This window comes from Engystomops pustulosus, chromosome 8 (genome assembly GCF_040894005.1).
Source record: "Engystomops pustulosus chromosome 8, aEngPut4.maternal, whole genome shotgun sequence".
NCBI classification, from domain to species: domain Eukaryota; kingdom Metazoa; phylum Chordata; class Amphibia; order Anura; family Leptodactylidae; genus Engystomops; species Engystomops pustulosus.
Genome location: NC_092418.1, coordinates 116,837,303 through 116,864,799, shown reverse-complemented (window position 1 = coordinate 116,864,799; position 27,497 = coordinate 116,837,303). Strand labels below are relative to the sequence as shown.

At 54.6% G+C, this 27,497-nt stretch overlaps 1 protein-coding gene across 1 annotated transcript in view; it reads left to right on the top strand.

Annotated features, from left to right (window-relative positions):
• The first annotated feature begins 24,515 nt into the window (after positions 1–24,515).
• Positions 24,516–27,497, top strand: part of ASIC4 (acid sensing ion channel subunit family member 4) — a 269,029-nt gene continuing 266,047 nt past the window's right edge. Inside the window, exon 1 of the mRNA XM_072122353.1 lies at positions 24,516–25,705. Coding sequence (XP_071978454.1) covers positions 25,130–25,705 — 576 coding nt within the window. The 5' untranslated portion in view covers positions 24,516–25,129. The remainder of the gene's footprint in view (positions 25,706–27,497) is intronic.

Below are 27,497 nucleotides of genomic sequence, written 5' to 3'. Positions count from 1 at the left end.
TGTCCCTGACTCTGATCCGGTGCTGCCTGTCCTGACCTTCCACTATGTCCCTGACTCTGATCTGGTGCTGTCTGTCCTGACCTAAGGATATGTCCCAGACTCTGATCCTGTGCTGCCTGTCCTGACCTAGGGCTATGTCCCAGACTCTGATCCGGTGCTGCCTGTCCTGGCCTAGGGCTATGTCCAAGACTCTGATCTGGTGCTGCCTGTCCTGACCTAGGGCTATGTCCCAGACTCTGATCCTGTGCTGCCTGTCCTGACCTAGGGCTATGTCCCAGACTCTGATCCTGTGCTGCCTGTCCTGACCTAGGGCTATGTCCCAGACTCTGATCTTGTGCTGCCTGTCCTGACCTAGGGCTATGTCCCAGACTCTGATCCTGTGCTGCCTGTCCTGACCTAGGGCTATGTCCCAGACTCTGATCCTGTGCTGCCTGTCCTGACCTAGGGCTATGTCCCAGACTCTGATCCTGTGCTGCCTGTCCTGACCTAGGGCTATGTCCCAGACTCTGATCCTGTGCTGCCTCTCCTGACCTAGGGCTATGTCCCAGACTCTGATCCTGTGCTGCCTGTCCTGACCTAGGGCTATGTCCCAGACTCTGATCCTGTGCTGCCTGTCCTGACCTAGGGCTATGTCCCAGACTCCGATCCTGTGCTGCCTGTCCTGACCTAGGGCTATGTCCCAGACTCCGATCCTGTGCTGCCTGTCCTGACCTAGGGCTATGTCCCAGACTCTGATCCTGTGCTGCCTGTCCTGACCTAGGGCTATGTCCCAGACTCTGATCCTGTGCTGCCTGTCCTGACCTAGGGCTATGTCCCAGACTCTGATCCTGTGCTGCCTGTCCTGACCTAGGGCTATGTCCCAGACTCCGATCCTGTGCTGCCTGTCCTGACCTAGGGCTATGTCCCAGACTCTGATCCTGTGCTGCCTGTCCTGACCTAGGGCTATGTCCCAGACTCCGATCCTGTGCTGCCTGTCCTGACCTAGGGCTATGTCCCAGACTCTGATCCTGTGCTGCCTGTCCTGACCTAGGGCTATGTCCCAGACTCCGATCCTGTGCTGCCTGTCCTGACCTAGGGCTATGTCCCAGACTCTGATCCTGTGCTGCCTGTCCTGACCTAGGGCTATGTCCCAGACTCCGATCCTGTGCTGCCTGTCCTGACCTAGGGCTATGTCCCAGACTCTGATCCTTTGCTGCCTGTCCTGACCTAGGGCTATGTCCCAGACTCTGATCCTGTGCTGCCTGTCCTGACCTAGGGCTATGTCCCAGACTCCAATCCTGTGCTGCATGTCTCGACCTCCTGCCTGTCCCCAATCATGAGTTTAACGGACGATTCTGTACCTCGCCGTGGCCGTCACCGCAGACAAAGTCGCGCCTGTGGAACGACCTGGTGGTACCTCGCCGCAGCAAGTCGAACCTGCTTTGCGGCGCGCTCTGGTGAAAACCGGGTACCGCTTAGACTCCGGTCCCAGGTGTCTTTTTCCGCAGTGGTCCAGAGGTTCCATTAACTCTGATCCTGACACAGTGAAGTGCCGAAAAATAGTTTTATGCGACTTTTAAGCAGTTAATTTGCAACACATTTTTAGAGAATTTGTTAATGCCAAAAAAGCCGATCCACACCCAATAACCCGCAGTGACCGATGTAACACGGGGGACATTGATAAGGGGAGAGGAGGGTTTCGGGGGCAGGGATATGCCGGATACATTCAGAAGATACAATTACACCGCACGTCCCTTTTACAAACATTTCCGTATGAAAACATATTTATTACAAGCTGTGATTTCTTTACCAATTTGCAGTAAATTCAGCCATAAAATGCGAGCAGCGTTCTCCGCGCCGTCACTGCGACTTTATGTCAGGAAGGGGAATAAGAAGTCTTTCTGTTGGATTGCAGTTTATTAATAGTAATAATGATGCTGATGGTGATAATGATGTGTCTGTGCATGAGGCCCCCATCACGCCCGTTACTCCATAGTCAGTGTACACGGCACGCTCCAGGGGCTGACGTACCCCACAACGACTCATGGACCCCCTATGGTTCTGTATTATGTTCATCCTGTTTGTGCCGCCATATGATGCTTCTGCAATGCCATTAGGCAAGAACATCACGCTAGACGCATGTGGGTCATCATGGGTGTAACTACAAGGGAAGCAGCCATAGTAGCTGCTGTGGGGCCCACAGTGTCAGGGGGTCCAGCCACCTGATGTGCAGCAGTATATATATATATACCTGTACATGTAGCATGATATCCATATAACAGTGCACATCATCACAGCACACACCTGGGTCAGGAGATCAGATAAGTAATGGAGGGGGAGAGGAGAGCAGAATGGAGGGACTAGGGATCACTAATCACTACTTCCCCCATGTGGTCAGCACCTACTGGGCCGCATGAAGTTACAACTTTGTCCTCTGCCCCCTGGGATAAGAAGGCAGTATATACATACAGTAAGTGTATATAAATCTATGAATGTGTACATGTGATATGTTCTATGGGGGAGATTTATCAGAAGTGTCTGAAAGCAGAACTGTTCCAAATGCCCACAGGAACCAATCAGCGCTCAGCTTTCAGTTTAAAAACCGCTGCGGGAAAATGTGAGCTGAGCTGTGGTTGATTTCCATAGTCCATTAGAACAGTTCTGCTCTCAGACACTTCTGATAAATCTCCCCCTATGTGCGTGTGGGTATGTATGGTGTCCTTATACTGTATATGCATACACTATATGCATCGTTCGTCGTTTTCAGGGATTACACTGCTTGGACAGGTGTATAACAGGTGTCTGCGCTGGGAAATCAGGGGGCGGCCGCCGGACCATCCGACTGATTCCCTCATGCCGTGCCGGATATTTGTGCCTCCATGCCATGGAGAAGGCCGTGTCCCATACTTTCTGCGTTTAGACTGATTTCCCGTTGTGACCCTGGTTCTGGTCCTGATCTCACTTCTCTGCTGCCTGTCCCGACCTTCTGCCTGTCCCTGACCACGATTCTGCCTCACGACTCTGTACCTCGCCTTGGCCGCCACTGGGGACAAAGTTGCACCTGTGGAGCGACCTGGTGGTACCACACCGTAGCAAGTCCAACCCGCTTTGCCGTGGGCTCTGGTGCCACTTAGACTCCGCTCCCAGGTGTCGGCTTACATCATCGTCCGTGGTGGTCCGGAGGCTCCACCACCCCTGATCCTGACAGTGTAAATGTGTATATTTTTTAGAGTGGATTTGGGGCTCCATTCACAATTCTGCTACGGGACCCAACCTCTCCTAGTTGTGCCCCTGTAGCTCATGTGCAGTGAGTGACATTGCAGACATCAGTGTATAGATAGCAATAACACAGATGCCAAATTCTGATGGATAAGAATGGAGACACATCAGTGCCCGCCCTGAATCCCCGTTAACCCACATGGCAACGCCCACTTTAGATTTGGTTTTCCCCACCCCAACACTTTTGCGCTTGAATTTCTTTGGTGGTCATCAAAAAATTCTGGTAAATCTCATTATTTGTTTTTCCAGATTTTTCTTACATCCTGCCATGTACACGAGGCCTAAGAGCTTGCAAGTTTTTGCCTATTTTATTTGTTCTTTCTAATATGTGGAAGTTTAATACTCCAAGGCCCCACGGACGCGGTCATGGTGCGGTGAGCAAGCGCGGCCTATATTTTGCCATATAACAGCGCCAGTCACTTGGCTTTAAATGAAGAGAGAAGAAGTGAGGAGCAGTCACCCCTCCTCTCTCCCGCACCCTGCTGGATGCTCGCCTGGGCTTCGGCCACCTTCCAGAGGTGACCATATAGCACCATTCTTGTAGTGGCCACACTGGATTAGTGCAGGTCAACCCCCAAATATCTCTGGAATCTCTATATATGAAAACATTATTGGGACAGGACAACCAAAATATATGGTGAGCGGTAGATGTACCCAACAGGAGAATATATCGGTCTGTACAGTAAATTGGGGTAAAAAATAAGTTACCCAAAACATCTTTGTGTCAGAAATACTTAAAATTAAATAATGATACTAATAAAAATAATAAGAGCTGTAATAATGTGGATATACTATTAAAAAGTATTTAAAAGTGGTCTGGACTCTGGGGATAGGGATGTAATATTACACTGTACAAGGCGTTGGTCGGCCTCACCTGGAATATGCCGTCCAGTTCTGGGCACCGGTCCATAAAAAGGAGGCCCTGGAGCTGGAGAGGGTTCAATGTAGAGCCACAGAAATGATAAGGGGTATGGAGGGTCTCAGTTATGAGGAAAGACTAAAACAACATGATTTATTTAATGCTGGTCACAGCAGGGACAGCAGAGAGCTCAGGAGCAGAGCACAGCAGGGACAGCAGAGAGCTCAGGAGCAGAGCACAGCAGGGACAGCAGAGAGCTCAGGAGCAGAGCACAGCAGAGACAGCAGAGAGCTCAGGCGCTGGTCACAGCAGGGACAGCAGAGAGCTCAGGCGCACAGCACAGCAGGGACAGCAGAGAGGTCAGGCGCTGGTCACAGCAGGGACAGCAGAGAGCTCAGGCGCTGGTCACAGCAGGGACAGCAGAGAGCTCGGGAGCAGAGCACAGCAGGGACAGCAGAGAGGTCAGGCGCTGGTCACAGCAGGGACAGCAGAGATCTCAGGCGCTGGTCACAGCAGGGACAGCAGAGAGCTCAGGCGCTGGTCACAGCAGGGACAGCAGAGAGCTCAGGCGCTGGTCACAGCAGGGACAGCAGAGAGCTCAGGCGCTGGTCACAGCAGGGACAGCAGAGAGCTCAGGCTCTGGTCACAGCAGGGACAGCAGAGAGCTCAGGCGCAGGTCACAGCAGGGACAGCAGAGAGCTCAGGCGCTGGTCACAGCAGGGACAGCAGAGAGCTCAGGCGCTGGTCACAGCAGGGACAGCAGAGAGCTCAGGCGCTGGTCACAGCAGGGACAGCAGAGAGCTCAGGGGCTGGTCACAGCAGGGACAGCAGAGAGCTCAGACGCTGGTCACAGGAGGGACAGCAGAGAGCTCAGGCGCTGGTCACAGCAGGGACAGCAGAGAGCTCAGGCGCACAGCACAGCAGGGACAGCAGAGAGCTCAGGCACAGAGCACAGCAGGGACAGCAGAGAGCTCAGGCACAGAGCACAGCAGGGACAGCAGAGAGCTCAGGCGCTGGTCACAGCAGGGTCAGCAGAGAGCTCAGGTGCTGGTCACAGCAGGGAAAGCAGAGAGCTCAGGCACAGAGCACAGCAGGGACAGCAGAGAGCTCAGGCGCTGGTCACAGCAGGGGCAGCAGAGAGCTCAGGAGCAGAGCACAGCAGGGACAGCAGAGAGCTCGGGAGCAGAGCACAGCAGGGACAGCAGAGAGCTCAGGCACAGAGCACAGCAGGGACAGCAGAGAGCTCAGGAGCTGGTCACAGCAGGGACAGCAGAGAGCTCAGGCACAGAGCACAGCAGGGACAGCAGAGAGCTCAGGCACAGAGCACAGCAGGGACAGCAGAGAGCTCAGGAGCAGAGCACAGCAGGGACAGAAGAGAGCTCAGGCGTTGGTCACAGCAGGGACAGCAGAGAGCTCAGGCACTGGTCACAGCAGGGACAGCAGAGAGCTAAGGCGCAGAGCACAGCAGGGACAGCAGAGAGCTCAGGAGCAGGTCACAGCAGGGACAGCAGAGAGCTCAGGCGCACAGCACAGCAGGGACAGCAGAGAGCTCAGGCGCTGGTCACAGCAGGGACAGCAGAGAGCTCAGACGCTGGTCACAGCAGGGACAGCAGAGAGCTCAGGAGCAGGTCACAGCAGGGACAGTAGAGAGCTCAGGCGCACAGCACAGCAGGGACAGCAGAGAGCTCAGGAGCAGGTCACAGCAGGGACAGCAGAGAGCTCAGGAGCAGGTCACAGCAGGGACAGCAGAGAGCTCAGGAGCAGGTCACAGCAGGGACAGTAGAGAGCTCAGGCGCACAGCAGGGACAGTAGAGAGCTCAGGCGCACAGCAGGGACAGCAGAGAGCTCAGGAGCAGGTCACAGCAGGGACAGCAGAGAGCTCAGGCGCACAGCACAGCAGGAACAGTAGAGAGCTCAGGCGCACAGCACAGCAGGGACAGCAGAGAGCTCAGGAGCAGGTCACAGCAGGGACAGCAGAGAGCTCAGGAGCAGGTCACAGCAGGGACAGCAGAGAGCTCAGGAGCAGGTCACAGCAGGGACAGTAGAGAACTCAGGCGCACAGCACAGCAGGGACAGCAGAGAGCTCAGGAGCAGGTCACAGCAGGGACAGCAGAGAGCTCAGGAGCACAGCACAGCAGGAACAATAGAGAGCTCAGGCGCACAGCACAGCAGGGACAGCAGAGAGCTCAGGTGCTGGTCACAGCAGGGACGCCAGAGAGCTCAGGCGCTGGTCACAGCAGGGACAGCAGAGAGCTCAGGCGCTGGTCACAGCAGGGACAGCAGAGAGCTTAGGCGCAGGTCACAGCAGGGACAGCAGAGAGCTCAGGAGCAGAGCACAGCAGGGACAGCAGAGAGCTCAGGAGCAGAGCACAGCAGGGACAGCAGAGAGCTCAGGAGCAGAGCACAGCAGGGACAGCAGAGAGCTCAAGCGCTGGTCACAGCAGGGACAGCAGAGAGCTCAGACGCTGGTCACAGCAGGGACAGCAGAGAGCTCAGGCGCTGGTCACAGCAGGGACAGCAGAGAGCTCAGACGCTGGTCACAGCAGGGACAGCAGAGAGCTCAGGCGCTGGTCACAGCAGGGACAGCAGAGAGCTCAGGCGCAGAGCACAGCAGGGACAGCAGAGAGCTCAGGCGCACAGCACAGCAGTGACAGCAGAGAGCTCAGGCGCTGGTCACAGCAGGGACAGCAGAGAGCTCAGGCGCTGGTCACAGCAGGGACAGCAGAGAGCTCCGGCGCCGGTCACAGCAGGGACAGCAGAGAGCTCAGGCGCTGGTCACAGCAGGGACAGCAGAGATCTCAGGCGCTTGTCACAGGAGGGACAGCAGAGAGCTCAGGCGCTGGTCACAGCAGGGGCAGCAGAGAGCTCAGGAGCAGAGCACAGCAGGGACAGCAGAGAGCTCAGGCGCAGAGCACAGCAGGGACAGCAGAGAGCTCAGGCACAGAGCACAGCAGGGACAGCAGAGAGCTCAGGCGCTGGTCACAGCAGGGACAGCAGAGAGCTCAGGCGCTGGTCACAGCAGGGACAGCAGAGAGCTCAGGCGCAGAGCACAGCAGGGACAGCAGAGAGCTCAGGCACAGAGCACAGCAGGGACAGCAGAGAGCTCAGGAGCAGAGCACAGCAGGGACAGCAGAGAGCTCAGGCGCTGGTCACAGCAGGGACAGCAGAGAGCTCAGGCGCTGGTCACAGCAGGGACAGCAGAGAGCTCAGGAGCAGGTCACAGCAGGGACAGTAGAGAGCTCAGGCGCACAGCACAGCAGGGACAGCAGAGAGCTCAGGAGCAGGTCACAGCAGGGACAGCAGAGAGCTCAGGAGCAGGTCACAGCAGGGACAGCAGAGAGCTCAGGAGCAGGTCACAGCAGGGACAGTAGAGAGCTCAGGCGCACAGCAGGGACAGTAGAGAGCTCAGGCGCACAGCAGGGACAGCAGAGAGCTCAGGAGCAGGTCACAGCAGGGACAGCAGAGAGCTCAGGCGCACAGCACAGCAGGAACAGTAGAGAGCTCAGGCGCACAGCACAGCAGGGACAGCAGAGAGCTCAGGAGCAGGTCACAGCAGGGACAGCAGAGAGCTCAGGAGCAGGTCACAGCAGGGACAGCAGAGAGCTCAGGAGCAGGTCACAGCAGGGACAGTAGAGAACTCAGGCGCACAGCACAGCAGGGACAGCAGAGAGCTCAGGAGCAGGTCACAGCAGGGACAGCAGAGAGCTCAGGCGCACAGCACAGCAGGAACAATAGAGAGCTCAGGCGCACAGCACAGCAGGGACAGCAGAGAGCTCAGGTGCTGGTCACAGCAGGGACGCCAGAGAGCTCAGGCGCTGGTCACAGCAGGGACAGCAGAGAGCTCAGGCGCTGGTCACAGCAGGGACAGCAGAGAGCTCAGGCGCAGGTCACAGCAGGGACAGCAGAGAGCTCAGGAGCAGAGCACAGCAGGGACAGCAGAGAGCTCAGGAGCAGAGCACAGCAGGGACAGCAGAGAGCTCAGGAGCAGAGCACAGCAGGGACAGCAGAGAGCTCAAGCGCTGGTCACAGCAGGGACAGCAGAGAGCTCAGACGCTGGTCACAGCAGGGACAGCAGAGAGCTCAGGCGCTGGTCACAGCAGGGACAGCAGAGAGCTCAGACGCTGGTCACAGCAGGGACAGCAGAGAGCTCAGGTGCTGGTCACAGCAGGGACAGCAGAGAGCTCAGGCGCAGAGCACAGCAGGGACAGCAGAGAGCTCAGGTGCACAGCACAGCAGTGACAGCAGAGAGCTCAGGCGCTGGTCACAGCAGGGACAGCAGAGAGCTCAGGCGCTGGTCACAGCAGGGACAGCAGAGAGCTCAGGCGCTAGTCACAGCAGGGACAGCAGAGAGCTCAGGCGCAGAGCACAGCAGGGACAGCAGAGAGCTCAGGCGCAGAGCACAGCAGGGACAGCAGAGAGCTCAGGCGCTGGTCACAGCAGGGACAGCAGAGAGCTCAGGCGCTAGTCACAGCAGGGACAGCAGAGAGCTCAGGCGCAGAGCACAGCAGGGACAGCAGAGAGCTCAGGCACAGAGCACAGCAGGGACAGCAGAGAGCTCAGGCGCTGGTCACAGCAGGGACAGCAGAGAGCTCAGGCGCTGGTCACAGCAGGGACAGCAGAGAGCTCAGGCGCAGAGCACAGCAGGGACAGCAGAGAGCTCAGGCACAGAGCACAGCAGGGACAGCAGAGAGCTCAGGAGCAGAGCACAGCAGGGACAGCAGAGAGCTCAGGAGCAGAGCAGGGACAGTAGAGAGCTCAGGCGCAGAGCACAGCAGGGACAGCAGAGAGCTCAGGAGCAGGTCACAGCAGGGACAGCAGAGAGCTCAGGAGCAGAGCACAGCAGGGACAGTAGAGAGCTCAGGCGCACAGCAGGGACAGTAGAGAGCTCAGGCGCACAGCAGGGACAGCAGAGAGCTCAGGAGCAGGTCACAGCAGGGACAGCAGAGAGCTCAGGCGCACAGCACAGCAGGAACAGTAGAGAGCTCAGGCGCACAGCACAGCAGGGACAGCAGAGAGCTCAGGAGCAGGTCACAGCAGGGACAGCAGAGAGCTCAGGAGCAGGTCACAGCAGGGACAGCAGAGAGCTCAGGAGCAGGTCACAGCAGGGACAGTAGAGAACTCAGGCGCACAGCACAGCAGGGACAGCAGAGAGCTCAGGAGCAGGTCACAGCAGGGACAGCAGAGAGCTCAGGCGCACAGCACAGCAGGAACAATAGAGAGCTCAGGCGCACAGCACAGCAGGGACAGCAGAGAGCTCAGGTGCTGGTCACAGCAGGGACGCCAGAGAGCTCAGGCGCTGGTCACAGCAGGGACAGCAGAGAGCTCAGGCGCTGGTCACAGCAGGGACAGCAGAGAGCTCAGGCGCAGGTCACAGCAGGGACAGCAGAGAGCTCAGGAGCAGAGCACAGCAGGGACAGCAGAGAGCTCAGGAGCAGAGCACAGCAGGGACAGCAGAGAGCTCAGGAGCAGAGCACAGCAGGGACAGCAGAGAGCTCAAGCGCTGGTCACAGCAGGGACAGCAGAGAGCTCAGACGCTGGTCACAGCAGGGACAGCAGAGAGCTCAGGCGCTGGTCACAGCAGGGACAGCAGAGAGCTCAGACGCTGGTCACAGCAGGGACAGCAGAGAGCTCAGGTGCTGGTCACAGCAGGGACAGCAGAGAGCTCAGGCGCAGAGCACAGCAGGGACAGCAGAGAGCTCAGGCACAGAGCACAGCAGGGACAGCAGAGAGCTCAGGAGCAGAGCACAGCAGGGACAGCAGAGAGCTCAGGCGCTGGTCACAGCAGGGACAGCAGAGAGCTCAGACGCTGGTCACAGCAGGGACAGCAGAGAGCTCAGGAGCAGGTCACAGCAGGGACAGTAGAGAGCTCAGGCGCACAGCACAGCAGGGACAGCAGAGAGCTCAGGAGCAGGTCACAGCAGGGACAGCAGAGAGCTCAGGAGCAGGTCACAGCAGGGACAGCAGAGAGCTCAGGAGCATGTTACAGCAGGGACAGTAGAGAGCTCAGGCGCACAGCAGGGACAGTAGAGAGCTCAGGCGCACAGCAGGGACAGCAGAGAGCTCAGGCGCACAGCACAGCAGGAACAGTAGAGAGCTCAGGCGCACAGCACAGCAGGGACAGCAGAGAGCTCAGGAGCAGGTCACAGCAGGGACAGCAGAGAGCTCAGGAGCAGGTCACAGCAGGGACAGCAGAGAGCTCAGGCGCTGGTCACAGCAGGGACAGCAGAGAGCTCAGGAGCAGGTCACAGCAGGGACAGTAGAGAACTCAGGCGCACAGCACAGCAGGGACAGCAGAGAGCTCAGGAGCAGGTCACAGCAGGGACAGCAGAGAGCTCAGGCGCACAGCACAGCAGGAACAATAGAGAGCTCAGGCGCACAGCACAGCAGGGAAAGCAGAGAGCTCAGGTGCTGGTCACAGCAGGGACGCCAGAGAGCTCAGGCGCTGGTCACAGCAGGGACAGCAGAGAGCTCAGGCGCTGGTCACAGCAGGGACAGCAGAGAGCTCAGGCGCAGGTCACAGCAGGGACAGCAGAGAGCTCAGGAGCAGAGCACAGCAGGGACAGCAGAGAGCTCAGGAGCAGAGCACAGCAGGGACAGCAGAGAGCTCAGGAGCAGAGCACAGCAGGGACAGCAGAGAGCTCAAGCGCTGGTCACAGCAGGGACAGCAGAGAGCTCAGACGCTGGTCACAGCAGGGACAGCAGAGAGCTCAGGCGCTGGTCACAGCAGGGACAGCAGAGAGCTCAGGCGCTAGTCACAGCAGGGACAGCAGAGAGCTCAGGCGCAGAGCACAGCAGGGACAGCAGAGAGCTCAGGCGCAGAGCACAGCAGGGACAGCAGAGAGCTCAGGCGCTGGTCACAGCAGGGACAGCAGAGAGCTCAGGCGCTAGTCACAGCAGGGACAGCAGAGAGCTCAGGCGCAGAGCACAGCAGGGACAGCAGAGAGCTCAGGCACAGAGCACAGCAGGGACAGCAGAGAGCTCAGGCGCTGGTCACAGCAGGGACAGCAGAGAGCTCAGGCGCTGGTCACAGCAGGGACAGCAGAGAGCTCAGGCGCAGAGCACAGCAGGGACAGCAGAGAGCTCAGGCACAGAGCACAGCAGGGACAGCAGAGAGCTCAGGAGCAGAGCACAGCAGGGACAGCAGAGAGCTCAGGAGCAGAGCACAGCAGGGACAGCAGAGAGCTCAGGCGCTGGTCACAGCAGGGACAGCAGAGAGCTCAGGCGCAGAGCACAGCAGGGACAGCAGAGAGCTCAGGCACAGAGCACAGCAGGGACAGCAGAGAGCTCAGGAGCAGAGCACAGCAGGGACAGCAGAGACCTCAGGAGCAGAGCACAGCAGGGACAGCAGAGAGCTCAGGCGCTGGTCACAGCAGGGACAGCAGAGAGCTCAGGCGCCGGACACAGCAGGAACAGCAGAGAGCTCAGGCGCTGGTCACAGCAGGGACAGCAGAGAGCTCCGGCGCCGGTCACAGCAGGGACAGCAGAGAGCTCAGGCGCTGGTCACAGCAGGGACAGCAGAGATCTCAGGCGCTGGTCACAGGAGGGACAGCAGAGAGCTCAGGCGCTGGTCACAGCAGGGGCAGCAGAGAGCTCAGGAGCAGAGCACAGCAGGGACAGCAGAGAGCTCAGGCGCAGAGCACAGCAGGGACAGCAGAGAGCTCAGGCACAGAGCACAGCAGGGACAGCAGAGAGCTCAGGCGCTGGTCACAGCAGGGACAGCAGAGAGCTCAGGCGCTGGTCACAGCAGGGACAGCAGAGAGCTCAGGCGCAGAGCACAGCAGGGACAGCAGAGAGCTCAGGCACAGAGCACAGCAGGGACAGCAGAGAGCTCAGGAGCAGAGCACAGCAGGGACAGCAGAGAGCTCAGGCGCTGGTCACAGCAGGGACAGCAGAGAGCTCAGACGCTGGTCACAGCAGGGACAGCAGAGAGCTCAGGAGCAGGTCACAGCAGGGACAGTAGAGAGCTCAGGCGCACAGCACAGCAGGGACAGCAGAGAGCTCAGGAGCAGGTCACAGCAGGGACAGCAGAGAGCTCAGGAGCAGGTCACAGCAGGGACAGCAGAGAGCTCAGGAGCAGGTCACAGCAGGGACAGTAGAGAGCTCAGGCGCACAGCAGGGACAGTAGAGAGCTCAGGCGCACAGCAGGGACAGCAGAGAGCTCAGGAGCAGGTCACAGCAGGGACAGCAGAGAGCTCAGGCGCACAGCACAGCAGGAACAGTAGAGAGCTCAGGCGCACAGCACAGCAGGGACAGCAGAGAGCTCAGGAGCAGGTCACAGCAGGGACAGCAGAGAGCTCAGGAGCAGGTCACAGCAGGGACAGCAGAGAGCTCAGGCGCTGGTCACAGCAGGGACAGCAGAGAGCTCAGGAGCAGGTCACAGCAGGGACAGTAGAGAACTCAGGCGCACAGCACAGCAGGGACAGCAGAGAGCTCAGGAGCAGGGACAGCAGAGAGCTCAGGCGCACAGCACAGCAGGAACAATAGAGAGCTCAGGCGCACAGCACAGCAGGGAAAGCAGAGAGCTCAGGTGCTGGTCACAGCAGGGACGCCAGAGAGCTCAGGCGCTGGTCACAGCAGGGACAGCAGAGAGCTCAGGCGCTGGTCACAGCAGGGACAGCAGAGAGCTCAGGCGCAGGTCACAGCAGGGACAGCAGAGAGCTCAGGAGCAGAGCACAGCTGGGACAGCAGAGAGCTCAAGAGCAGAGCACAGCAGGGACAGCAGAGAGCTCAGGAGCAGAGCACAGCAGGGACAGCAGAGAGCTCAAGCGCTGGTCACAGCAGGGACAGCAGAGAGCTCAGACGCTGGTCACAGCAGGGACAGCAGAGAGCTCAGGCGCTGGTCACAGCAGGGACAGCAGAGAGCTCAGACGCTGGTCACAGCAGGGACAGCAGAGAGCTCAGGTGCTGGTCACAGCAGGGACAGCAGAGAGCTCAGGCGCAGAGCACAGCAGGGACAGCAGAGAGCTCAGGTGCACAGCACAGCAGTGACAGCAGAGAGCTCAGGCGCTGGTCACAGCAGGGACAGCAGAGAGCTCAGGCGCTGGTCACAGCAGGGACAGCAGAGAGCTCCGGCGCCGGTCACAGCAGGGACAGCAGAGAGCTCAGGCGCTGGTCACAGCAGGGACAGCAGAGAGCTCAGGCGCTGGTCACAGCAGGGACAGCAGAGAGCTCAGGCGCTGGTCACAGCAGGGACAGCAGAGAGCTCAGGCGCTAGTCACAGCAGGGACAGCAGAGAGCTCAGGCGCAGAGCACAGCAGGGACAGCAGAGAGCTCAGGCACAGAGCACAGCAGGGACAGCAGAGAGCTCAGGCGCTGGTCACAGCAGGGACAGCAGAGAGCTCAGGCGCTGGTCACAGCAGGGACAGCAGAGAGCTCAGGCGCAGAGCACAGCAGGGACAGCAGAGAGCTCAGGCACAGAGCACAGCAGGGACAGCAGAGAGCTCAGGAGCAGAGCACAGCAGGGACAGCAGAGAGCTCAGGCGCTGGTCACAGCAGGGACAGCAGAGAGCTCAGGCGCTGGTCACAGCAGGGACAGCAGAGAGCTCAGGCGCAGAGCACAGCAGGGACAGCAGAGAGCTCAGGCACAGAGCACAGCAGGGACAGCAGAGAGCTCAGGAGCAGAGCACAGCAGGGACAGCAGAGACCTCAGGAGCAGAGCACAGCAGGGACAGCAGAGAGCTCAGGCGCTGGTCACAGCAGGGACAGCAGAGAGCTCAGGCGCCGGACACAGCAGGGACAGCAGAGAGCTCAGGCGCTGGTCACAGCAGGGACAGCAGAGAGCTCAGGCGCTGATCACAGCAGGGACAGCAGAGAGCTCAGGAGCAGAGCACAGCAGGGACAGCAGAGAGCTCAGGCGCTAGTCACAGCAGGGACAGCAGAGAGCTCAGGCGCAGAGCACAGCAGGGACAGCAGAGAGCTCAGGCGCAGAGCACAGCAGGGACAGCAGAGAGCTCAGGCGCTGGTCACAGCAGGGACAGCAGAGAGCTCAGGCGCTAGTCACAGCAGGGACAGCAGAGAGCTCAGGCGCAGAGCACAGCAGGGACAGCAGAGAGCTCAGGCACAGAGCACAGCAGGGACAGCAGAGAGCTCAGGCGCTGGTCACAGCAGGGACAGCAGAGAGCTCAGGCGCTGGTCACAGCAGGGACAGCAGAGAGCTCAGGCGCAGAGCACAGCAGGGACAGCAGAGAGCTCAGGCACAGAGCACAGCAGGGACAGCAGAGAGCTCAGGAGCAGAGCACAGCAGGGACAGCAGAGAGCTCAGGAGCAGAGCACAGCAGGGACAGCAGAGAGCTCAGGCGCTGGTCACAGCAGGGACAGCAGAGAGCTCAGGCGCAGAGCACAGCAGGGACAGCAGAGAGCTCAGGCACAGAGCACAGCAGGGACAGCAGAGAGCTCAGGAGCAGAGCACAGCAGGGACAGCAGAGACCTCAGGAGCAGAGCACAGCAGGGACAGCAGAGAGCTCAGGCGCTGGTCACAGCAGGGACAGCAGAGAGCTCAGGCGCCGGACACAGCAGGAACAGCAGAGAGCTCAGGCGCTGGTCACAGCAGGGACAGCAGAGAGCTCCGGCGCCGGTCACAGCAGGGACAGCAGAGAGCTCAGGCGCTGGTCACAGCAGGGACAGCAGAGATCTCAGGCGCTGGTCACAGGAGGGACAGCAGAGAGCTCAGGCGCTGGTCACAGCAGGGGCAGCAGAGAGCTCAGGAGCAGAGCACAGCAGGGACAGCAGAGAGCTCAGGCGCAGAGCACAGCAGGGACAGCAGAGAGCTCAGGCACAGAGCACAGCAGGGACAGCAGAGAGCTCAGGCGCTGGTCACAGCAGGGACAGCAGAGAGCTCAGGCGCTGGTCACAGCAGGGACAGCAGAGAGCTCAGGCGCAGAGCACAGCAGGGACAGCAGAGAGCTCAGGCACAGAGCACAGCAGGGACAGCAGAGAGCTCAGGAGCAGAGCACAGCAGGGACAGCAGAGAGCTCAGGCGCTGGTCACAGCAGGGACAGCAGAGAGCTCAGACGCTGGTCACAGCAGGGACAGCAGAGAGCTCAGGAGCAGGTCACAGCAGGGACAGTAGAGAGCTCAGGCGCACAGCACAGCAGGGACAGCAGAGAGCTCAGGAGCAGGTCACAGCAGGGACAGCAGAGAGCTCAGGAGCAGGTCACAGCAGGGACAGCAGAGAGCTCAGGAGCAGGTCACAGCAGGGACAGTAGAGAGCTCAGGCGCACAGCAGGGACAGTAGAGAGCTCAGGCGCACAGCAGGGACAGCAGAGAGCTCAGGAGCAGGTCACAGCAGGGACAGCAGAGAGCTCAGGCGCACAGCACAGCAGGAACAGTAGAGAGCTCAGGCGCACAGCACAGCAGGGACAGCAGAGAGCTCAGGAGCAGGTCACAGCAGGGACAGCAGAGAGCTCAGGAGCAGGTCACAGCAGGGACAGCAGAGAGCTCAGGCGCTGGTCACAGCAGGGACAGCAGAGAGCTCAGGAGCAGGTCACAGCAGGGACAGTAGAGAACTCAGGCGCACAGCACAGCAGGGACAGCAGAGAGCTCAGGAGCAGGGACAGCAGAGAGCTCAGGCGCACAGCACAGCAGGAACAATAGAGAGCTCAGGCGCACAGCACAGCAGGGAAAGCAGAGAGCTCAGGTGCTGGTCACAGCAGGGACGCCAGAGAGCTCAGGCGCTGGTCACAGCAGGGACAGCAGAGAGCTCAGGCGCTGGTCACAGCAGGGACAGCAGAGAGCTCAGGCGCAGGTCACAGCAGGGACAGCAGAGAGCTCAGGAGCAGAGCACAGCTGGGACAGCAGAGAGCTCAGGAGCAGAGCACAGCAGGGACAGCAGAGAGCTCAGGAGCAGAGCACAGCAGGGACAGCAGAGAGCTCAAGCGCTGGTCACAGCAGGGACAGCAGAGAGCTCAGACGCTGGTCACAGCAGGGACAGCAGAGAGCTCAGGCGCTGGTCACAGCAGGGACAGCAGAGAGCTCAGACGCTGGTCACAGCAGGGACAGCAGAGAGCTCAGGTGCTGGTCACAGCAGGGACAGCAGAGAGCTCAGGCGCAGAGCACAGCAGGGACAGCAGAGAGCTCAGGTGCACAGCACAGCAGTGACAGCAGAGAGCTCAGGCGCTGGTCACAGCAGGGACAGCAGAGAGCTCAGGCGCTGGTCACAGCAGGGACAGCAGAGAGCTCCGGCGCCGGTCACAGCAGGGACAGCAGAGAGCTCAGGCGCTGGTCACAGCAGGGACAGCAGAGAGCTCAGGCGCTGGTCACAGCAGGGACAGCAGAGAGCTCAGGCGCTGGTCACAGCAGGGACAGCAGAGAGCTCAGGCGCTAGTCACAGCAGGGACAGCAGAGAGCTCAGGCGCAGAGCACAGCAGGGACAGCAGAGAGCTCAGGCACAGAGCACAGCAGGGACAGCAGAGAGCTCAGGCGCTGGTCACAGCAGGGACAGCAGAGAGCTCAGGCGCTGGTCACAGCAGGGACAGCAGAGAGCTCAGGCGCAGAGCACAGCAGGGACAGCAGAGAGCTCAGGCACAGAGCACAGCAGGGACAGCAGAGAGCTCAGGAGCAGAGCACAGCAGGGACAGCAGAGAGCTCAGGCGCTGGTCACAGCAGGGACAGCAGAGAGCTCAGGCGCTGGTCACAGCAGGGACAGCAGAGAGCTCAGGCGCAGAGCACAGCAGGGACAGCAGAGAGCTCAGGCACAGAGCACAGCAGGGACAGCAGAGAGCTCAGGAGCAGAGCACAGCAGGGACAGCAGAGACCTCAGGAGCAGAGCACAGCAGGGACAGCAGAGAGCTCAGGCGCTGGTCACAGCAGGGACAGCAGAGAGCTCAGGCGCCGGACACAGCAGGGACAGCAGAGAGCTCAGGCGCTGGTCACAGCAGGGACAGCAGAGAGCTCAGGCGCTGATCACAGCAGGGACAGCAGAGAGCTCAGGAGCAGAGCACAGCAGGGACAGCAGAGAGCTCAGGAGCAGAGCACAGCAGGGACAGCAGAGAGCTCAGGGGCTGGTCACAGCAGGGACAGCAGAGAGCCTTAAGAAGGGTCTAGATGCCTTTTTACACCTAAATAACATTGATGGTTATGTTATATAGAATTGTTTCCCCTAAATCCCTTCCTCATCCAATCCCTTCCCTTCCTCATCCGATCCCTTCCCTTCCTTGGTTGAACTTGATGGACAAGTGTCTTTTTTCAACCGTATAAACTATGATACTAAACTATGAAAGATTATACTCACAATCCAATTTTGATAAGTACATTCGTACGTTTGTTATTATTTTATATTATACTATTAATATTTTTATATTTCCAGCGTTACTATTATTGCTATTCTTATCTTTATTTCCTGTTCCTGTTGATTCCTTTGATTTCTCTGACTCGTCCTTCTTCTGGCGGCTTCTGGGGGACCTTTACCCCACCAGGGACATAGGCAGAGGGCTGTCATTGTTGTTACATTAGTTTTATGTCTTAACATGTCTCAGGATTGCTTCATCTGATGATGTGCACAAAACTTTTGACCTTTTGTATGAGCCAAGCCGCTCCGGTTTTCTCTTTAGCCGCCTTACTCCAGGTTTGTCATGTGATTCTGGATGCACTGGACGGATTTATTTACAAAAATTGGCAAATTTAGGACCAAATCTGCTCCGGTCCATCAGTGACGTTGGAAATAATTAGGAACTGGTTGCACATTTGTAACCTTCCTGGGACATTTTGGTCAAAAACTAGTTTATCCTCTCCAGACATTAACACTTTGGGGGGTCATTTATCTTTATTTTTCTTCCTGCTTTTTTTTCTGGGACATTTTTTGGCGCATTGCAATTTTTTGCGCCTTTTTGGGGACATTTGTTTCTCTTCAGTAAGACACATTTATCTTCCATTCCAGATGTGCTAAATGTCGCAAATGACATTTATCATTTTAAATTGTCTCATTTTCGACATTTTTTGGTGCAAAAAAAAAACTCCAGATTAAACAATACTTAAGGAAAACTTAGAAAATGGAAAGAAGCGACTTGAGACATTTGTGCGACATTTTTGAAACATTTGTAACAAATGTCTCCAAAAGAGATCTGGATTAAAAAAAATAACATTTAACACAAGTTAAAAGTGAGATTGATAAATGACCAAAGAAGCAGATGGAAAAAAGACAAAAACAAGCCAAAACAAATAGAGATAAGATAAATGAAATATATTATATATACACTCACCGGCCACTTTATTAGGTACACCTGTCCAACTGCTCGTTAACACTTAATTTCTAATCAGCCAATCACATGGCGGCACCTCAGTGCATTTAGGCATGTAGACATGGTCAAGACAATCTCCTGCAGTTCTCCCGAGCATCAGTATGGGGAAGAAAGGTGATTTGTGGCCTTTGAACGTGGCATGGTTGTTGGTGCCAGAAGGGCTGGTCTGAGTATTTCAGAAACTGCTGATCTACTGGGATTTTCACGCACAACCATCTCTAGGGTTTACAGAGAATGGTCCGAAAAAGAAAAAACATCCAGTGAGCGGCAGTTCTGTGGGCGGAAATGCCTTGTTGATGTCAGAGGTCAGAGGAGAATGGGCAGACTGGTTCGAGCTGATAGAAAGGCAACAGTGACTCAAATCGCCACCCGTTACAACCAAGGTAGGCAGAAGAGCATCTCTGAACGCACAGTACGTCCAACTTTGAGGCAGATGGGCTACAGCAGCAGAAGACCACACCGGGTGCCACTCCTTTCAGCTAAGAACAGGAAACTGAGGCTACAATTTGCACAAGCTCATCGAAATTGGACAGTAGAAGATTGGAAAAACGTTGCCTGGTCTGATGAGTCTCGATTTCTGCTGCGACATTCGGATGGTAGGGTCAGAATTTGGCGTCAACAACATGAAAGCATGGATCCATCCTGCCTTGTATCAGCGGCTCAGGCTGGTGGTGGTGGTGTCATGGATCCATCCTGCCTTGTGTCAGCGGGTCAGGCTGGTGGTGGTGGTGTCATGGATCCATCCTGCCTAGTATCAGCGGCTCAGGCTGGTGGTGGTGGTGTCATGGATCCATCCTGCCTTGTATCAGCGGGTCAGGCTGGTGGTGGTGGTGTCATGGATCCATCCTGCCTTGTATCAGCGGCTCAGGCTGGTGGTGGTGGTGTCATGGATCCATCCTGCCTTGTATCAGCGGGTCAGGCTGGTGGTGGTGGTGTCATGGATCCATCCTGCCTTGTATCAGCGGGTCAGGCTGGTGGTGGTGGTGTCATGGATCCATCCTGCCTTGTATCAGAGGGTCAGGCTGGTGGTGGTGGTGTCATGGATCCATCCTGCCTTGTATCAGCGGCTCAGGCTGGTGGTGGTGGTGTCATGGATCCATCCTGCCTTGTATCAGCGGGTCAGGCTGGTGGTGGTGGTGTCATGGATCCATCCTGCCTTGTATCAGCGGGTCAGGCTGGTGGTGGTGGTGGTGTCATGGATCCATCCTGCCTTGTATCAGCGGGTCAGGCTGGTGGTGGTGGTGTCATGGATCCATCCTGCCTTGTATCAGCGGCTCAGGCTGGTGGTGGTGGTGTCATGGATCCATCCTGCCTTGTATCAGCGGCTCAGGCTGGTGGTGGTGGTGTCATGGATCCATCCTGCCTTGTATCAGCGGCTCAGGCTGGTGGTGGTGGTGTCATGGATCCATCCTGCCTTGTATCAGCGGCTCAGGCTGGTGGTGGTGGTGTCATGGATCCATCCTGCCTTGTATCAGCGGGTCAGGCTGGTGGTGGTGGTGTCATGGATCCATCCTGCCTTGTATCAGCGGCTCAGGCTGGTGGTGGTGGTGTCATGGATCCATCCTGCCTTGTATCAGCGGGTCAGGCTGGTGGTGGTGGTGTCATGGATCCATCCTGCCTTGTATCAGCGGCTCAGGCTGGTGGTGGTGTCATGGATCCATCCTGCCTTGTATCAGCGGGTCAGGCTGGTGGTGGGGGTGTCATGGATCCATCCTGCCTTGTATCAGCGGCTCAGGCTGGTGGTGGTGGTGTCATGGATCCATCCTGCCTTGTATCAGCGGCTCAGGCTGGTGGTGGTGGTGTCATGGATCCATCCTGCCTTGTATCAGCGGCTCAGGCTGGTGGTGGTGGTGTCATGGATCCATCCTGCCTTGTATCAGCGGGTCAGGCTGGTGGTGGTGGTGCCATGGATCCATCCTGCCTTGTATCAGCGGGTCAGGCTGGTGGTGGTGGTGTCATGGATCCATCCTGCCTTGTATCAGCGGGTCAGGCTGGTGGTGGTGGTGTCATGGATCCATCCTGCCTTGTATCAGCGGCTCAGGCTGGTGGTGGTGGTGGTGTCATGGATCCATCCTGCCTTGTATCAGCGGGTCAGGCTGGTGGTGGTGGTGTCATGGATCCATCCTGCCTTGTATCAGCGGCTCAGGCTGGTGGTGGTGGTGGTGTCATGGATCCATCCTGCCTTGTATCAGCGGCTCAGGCTGGTGGTGGTGGTGTCATGGATCCATCCTGCCTTGTATCAGCGGCTCAGGCTGGTGGTGGTGGTGTCATGGATCCATCCTGCCTTGTATCAGCGGCTCAGGCTGGTGGTGGTGGTGTCATGGATCTATCCTGCCTTGTATCAGCGGCTCAGGCTGGTGGTGGTGGTGTCATGGATCCATCCTGCCTTGTATCAGCGGGTCAGGCTGGTGGTGGTGGTGTCATGGATCCATCCTGCCTTGTATCAGCGGCTCAGGCTGGTGGGGGTGGTGTCATGGATCCATCCTGCCTTGTATCAGCGGGTCAGGCTGGTGCTGGTGTCATGGATCCATCCTGCCTTGTATCAGCGGCTCAGGCTGGTGGTGGTGGTGTCATGGATCCATCCTGCCTTGTATCAGCGGCTCAGGCTGGTGGTGGTGGTGTCATGGATCCATCCTGCCTTGTATCAGCGGGTCAGGCTGGTGCTGGTGGTGTCATGGATCCATCCTGCCTTGTATCAGCGGCTCAGGCTGGTGGTGGTGGTGTCATGGATCCATCCTGCCTTGTATCAGCGGCTCAGGCTGGTGGTGGTGGTGTCATGGATACATCCTGCCTTGTATCAGCGGGTCAGGCTGGTGGTGGTGGTGTCATGGATCCATCCTGCCTTGTATCAGCGGTTCAGGCTGGTGGTGGTGGTGTCATGGATCCATTCTGCCTTGTATCAGCGGGTCAGGCTGGTGGTGGTGGTGTCATGGATCCATCCTGCCTTGTATCAGCGGGTCAGGCTGGTGGTGCTGGTGTCATGGATCCATCCTGCCTTGTATCAGCGGGTCAGGCTGGTGGTGGTGGTGTCATGGATCCATCCTGCCTTGTATCAGCGGCTCAGGCTGGTGGTGGTGGTGTCATGGATCCATCCTGCCTTGTATCAGCGGGTCAGGCTGGTGGTGGTGGTGTCATGGATCCATCCTGCCTTGTATCAGCGGCTCAGGCTGGTGGTGGTGGTGTCATGGATCCATCCTGCCTTGTATCAGCGGCTCAGGCTGGTGGTGGTGGTGTCATGGATCCATCCTGCCTTGTATCAGCGGGTCAGGCTGGTGGTGGTGGTGTCATGGTGTCTTTGGGCCCCTTGGTACAACGCCACAGCCCACCTGAGTATTGTTGCTGACCATGTCCATCCCTTTATGAGCACAATGTACCCTGTAACATCTGATGGCTACTTTCAGCAGGATAATGCGCCATGTCATAAAGCTGGAATCATCTCAGACTGGTTTCTTGAACATGACAATGAGGTCACTGGACACAAATGGCTCCACAGTCACCAGATCTCAATCCAATAGACCATCTTTGGGATGTGGTGGAACGGGAGATTCGCATCATGGATGTGCAGCCGACAAATCTGCGGCAACTGTGTGATGCCATCATGTCACTATGGAGCAAAATCTCTGAGGAGCTTCCAGCACCTTGTTGTATCTATGCCACGAAGAATTGAGGCAGTTCTGAAGGCAAAAGGGGGTCCAACCCGTTACTAGCATGGTGCACCTAATAAAGTGGCCGGTGAGTGTATATACCGTATATTCTGGCGTATAAGACGACTTTTGAAGACAGAAAAATCTTCTGTCTTCTCTGGGGTCGTCTTGTACGCCGGTAATCCTGACCACCCGCCGTGTACTCACGGCAGTGGTCGAGTCGCGCTGCATGGAGAGGGCTCACGGGCTGAGCCCTCTCCATAGCCGGTAAGTCTTTGCTGCATATTGCTAGCACCGATCGCGGGTGTTTTCACAGCGTGGGCTGCCTCAAAAAGATAGCGGCGCATGGGCGCCGCCATCTTACCTGGGATCGCCGCTCCTCGTGACGTCATCGGGGGCGGCGATCCGTCTCCATGGTAGCCTCGGGTCTTCCGAAGACCCGAGGCTATTTCGTTTTAACCCTTTCATTATAATGTGCTAACAGCACATTGCAATGAATTAGGAGTAATATCCCCATATACTGCCTCATATACTGTAGTATGGCAGTATATGGTAGGATCGATCAGACAACCTAGGGTTAAAGTACCCAAGGGCGTCTGAAAAATAGTATAAATAAAAATAAAAAAAAGTAAAAAAAAAAAAAATTTTAATAAAAAAACCTAAAATTTCAAATCACCCCCTTTCCCTAGAACTGACATAAATATAAATAAACAGTAAAAATCATAAACACATTAGGTATCGACGCGTCTGAAAATGCCCGATCTATCAAAATATGATAACGGTTTTTCAATGCGTTTAACCCCGTAACAGAAAATAGCGCCCAAAGTCGAAAATAGCACTTTTTTGCCATTTTGAAAAATATAAAAAAAATCTATAAAAAGTGATCAAAAGGTCGTACAGTCCTAAAAATGATATCATTGAAAATATTATCAAATTTTGCAAAAAATGACACCACCCACAGCTCCGTACACCAAAGTATAAAAAAGTTATTAGCGCCAGAATTTGGCAAAATCAAAAAAATAATTTTTGTAAATGTATGAAAACATTATAAAACCTATACAAATTTGGTATCCTCGTAATCTTACCGACCCAAAGAATAAAGTAGACATGTCATTTGGGGCGCTCAGTGAAAGACGTAATATCCAAGCCCACAAGAAAATGGCGCAAATGTGTTTTTTCACCATTTTCATTGCATTTGGAATTTTTTTCCCGCTTCTGAGTACATGGCATGGAATATTTAAGAAATAAAAATGTAAGGTACAGTATGGTAACATTTACAGTAAAATGGACGATGGTAATGTTGTTGTTGTGTGCCTTATGTTTATGAGCGACAGTTTTCCTGCTATATTCCTGCATGTCATAAGAATTTACATTAAAAAAAGGACCATGTTACATTCAAATCTGTTTTTTTTTACATTTTTACCGGTGTTTTGTATGCGTTGGAAAAGGGGAAAAGGGGTCGTCTTATACGGCGAATATATCTTAAACTCTATATTTTAACAGGAAAGTAGGGGGGTCGTCTTATACGCCGGAATATACGGTACATATACCAAGCCGCTCTGATCGATCTGATCTGCAAAAGACATTTACAGTCACTCCTAAAACTTGGAGTCACATCCGGATAATCCTGTCCCATGTCTCTGGATGTGTGCGGTCACCATACGCCTCGTCCTCTGCGCCTCTCCAGCCTTGTCATCCTTGTTTCATGTGACCAAGACCTCGCACCAGCGCAGGATCAAAGTTTTTAATGTTGTATATATTTGTTTATTCATATATGAATAATGCTAACGATATATTTTTATACTGTTATTATTGCTAATTTTTTTTTTATTATTGTTAATATTATTTTTGATATTCTATTATTTTATTATATTATTATTACTGTTATCATCATATATTATTCCCTAGTTTATTACGGATTATTTTATTGCTATATTTTTAGCAATTATTTTTTCATTACATAGTATTGTAGTTATGTGTTGTATTTTTTAAATTATCATTATTATTTTATATTATTATGTATATGATATACAATGTTATTATCCTATTTTATTATATTATATGTGTATTGTTATATATTATTATTATCGTCATTGTTATGGTTATTATTATTATCATCATCATTTTTATTATTATTATTTATCATCATTTTATATAATAATAATAATCTTTATTTATGTAGCGCCACCAAATTCCGTAGCGCTTTACAAATATATATTTTTATTATCATGATTTTTGACTATCATTATTTTTTTTGCATAAAACTATATTTAATTACTGTAGCTATTATTATTAATAATAATGTTATGACTGTTTGCCGCTATTGTTATAGTTGAAGTAGTTGTAGTCACTATTATTATCACGACGACAATCCCTATCGCAGCATCTAATAATAACAGAATGGCGCTGGGCCGGACGTGATACATGCAGTCAGTAGTTGGGGGGCAGACAGACCAGTAAAATTTTGGCTCGTCCCTTGCAGCCACCAGTGAGAGCGGAGAATCGCCAATACTGCTATTCAAACAAGTGAGACCGGAGCACATAGTGTTCTGCCGCCTCGCTCCGTCTGCCTGCAACTCACTGGCCAGCGCTGCTTAAGGCATTTCATTCAGATTTATATTGCTCCATCACACACGTACCCCCCCCCCCTCCGCCTCCTCCTCCTCCTCTCCGGTGATATGGGGATCCCATTCCATCCCTCAGACAGGGGATTGTCTTAGCACTTGTTTAAATGCTCGCTGCCTGCGCTGGGAGAGAAAGCAGGAAAGAAGACAAGATTTTTATCCCTCTCGCAGCTGCGCTCGCTGAGATAAGCAAAGTCACTGGGAGAGAGAAACCTTAAAGCGGAGAAGGAGCGAGAAGGATTGAAGAGCTCTTAGGATCCGACGAGCCTCCTGCTCCTTCGCTTTCCTCTAATCAGTCTTTTCTTATTGCTTGGATTCCTCAGATTTGGGCTTCAAGGAAGAAGAGACCGGAGACAAGAACAGAAGGGAAGGATCATTTTTTTCCCCTTCATCTCTTGCCTTTTCCCATCTTACAAAAGTGTTTTGGATTTGGAGTGATCCGGGACGTATCGAGGAGGACGGGGTTTGGAAGACCCCGTAAACCCTGTTTCTCGAAAAACTTGCTTGCCAATGCCCATCGAGATAGTCTGCAAGATCAAGTTTGCAGATGAGGATGAGAGCCAGAAGGAAAAAGAGGAAGGGGAAAGGGAGAGCTTGATTGGGGATGAGGTGCCAGCCGCTACCCGGGACTTAGCCGGCTTTGCCAGCACCAGTACCCTGCACGGACTGCGCCATATCTTCCGGACGGGTCGGTTGGGCATCAAGCAAAGCCTCTGGTCGCTGGCGTTTTGTGCATCTTTGCTCTTTTTCCTCTACCAGGCAGCAAAGTGTGCCCTGTATTACCTCGAGCACCCCCATGTCACCACGCTGGACGAGGAGGTGATGGGGGAGATGATCTTCCCGGCCGTCACCATCTGTAACATCAACCGCTTCCGGCACTCGGCTCTCTCCGATGCCGATATTTACCACTTGGCCAATCTGACCGGACTCCCTCCCAAAGACCGGGACGGCCACAGAGAATCGGATTTAGTCTACCCTGCCGCTAACATGCTGGAGATAGTCAACCGGACTGGGCACCAGTTGAGTGAGATGTTAAAAAGCTGCAACTTCAGTGGGAATAACTGCACGGCACAGAACTTCTCAGTGGTGAGTCCCCGGTTCTGTGTCAGGGCACCGTCCCTATTGGGTCTTATGTTATTTTTTTGCTCAAAGTACTACTGTAACCCTTTGCTCGCCAGTAGTCAGTCTTCCTCTACTGGTGCTACGTTCATCCTTGTTGTCTAAATCCTTCTTAATTGTAAAGTTAAGCGCCTTCCAATGTAAAGACCACATTTAACCAGAATCTGACCCAAAATAAGCGCACGCCTTCAAAATTTGCATTTCTGTGGTTGAAAAAAAACCTTCAAAAAAAATGTCTTTATTTCCCCCATATGAGCCGGTTTTGTGCTCCGGTACTTAGGCAGAATAGCCTAAGATTTAACCCTTCTGTGACACAACTGTTTCCTATACCTGCAATATATCTACTGAGCCCCATTATCTCTACTGAACCCCATTGCATCTCGGCTGATAGGAGACAGAAGGGAGGAGGGAGATCAGGTCATAGACAGATGTGGCTGTGCCGAATTTGTCGCGTTAACTCTTCATTGCCGCCTCGTAGGTTTGACATTAGCCTCTCGTTTGCAGGACTGAATTGTGGCCATTAACAAGGTCAGCACTGCTACATCTCCACACACTGTCTATGTAGCCTAAAAGTTCATGATGTCTATGACATTGGATACATTGTTAACGACGCCACCATTAGAATATTACTTCTTTTATACGAGATGCACCTGCCTAGTAGGGTCAGGCTGAGCCATAAGAGTCCTGATGGTAGGTGAGGGGTTAATACATTTTAGCAAATTAGCAAAGACTGATGAGAGGATCTGTTCACAAGGAGACAGAAAAGAAGCTAAACATTCCAAATGTCATCGGCTCAGATTTTTGGCAGAGACAAACCAGAGGTGAAGTGCGCGGATGCGTAAAGTCCGTGACAATGTGTCGGTTTTGGGATAGAACACAATTAAATTTCACGCTGTTTACGCCCGTCGTATGTCATCGCTGCCGCCGAGATGTTACACGCTGCGAAATGTTGGCTGCAAAGAGATGTCACTTTCCTGCTGTACAGATTAGTATCTAGAGGGGGGTCTCGGGCGCCCTGCGGGGAGATTAAGGGTCAAAATGGAATTTATTTTTAATTTTCTGCTCTTGCCGGACTCCGGGGCTACAGTGTGTTCCCCGGGTCATTAGTCAGAGCGCTTTATTGCTCTCCATCCCACAGACAATATTGACACAGGGGAATGAGAAAAACAATGAGTCAAGATGTGATAAATGCTCTGGGATTCAGCTCCGGACTCACTAAACTGCGCTGAAATACATCAAATATGACGAAATCGGGAATGATAAAACTCTTATTATTGTACAGTGCAAAGGGTAACATGTTCCAGAACTTAGAGGTAACAATATGTTGTGTTCTGTATCAGAGTGTCCACTAGGGGGTGGTGTAGAGTATACAGGTGCGCTGATTCCTCTAGTGGTAGCTGGGGGTAGCGCACGTTTGGTCTAAGGACCCAGAAGATGTGGGTATCGTTATATATTATGCTAAACTATCTGCGGTTTTGGAGATTATTCTACATTGACCTTTGTTGGTGATTAATATTTATATGTTTGTCATTTTTGCAACTTTGCATTTTTTATATTGTCCTGACTGTTCCAATTTACATAGAATAATGATTATACTTCCAGGATTTTTTTTTTACACCTATTAGGGAGCGGACTGATTTGTCTCCATACGTGTTTGTGAGGATGGGCTATAACAATGTAGTTCTATATTGTTAGAATTCTATCTTTGATGTGATATATGAAACAAGATGTGTGTAGCGCCACCTGGTGTTCACTGTGT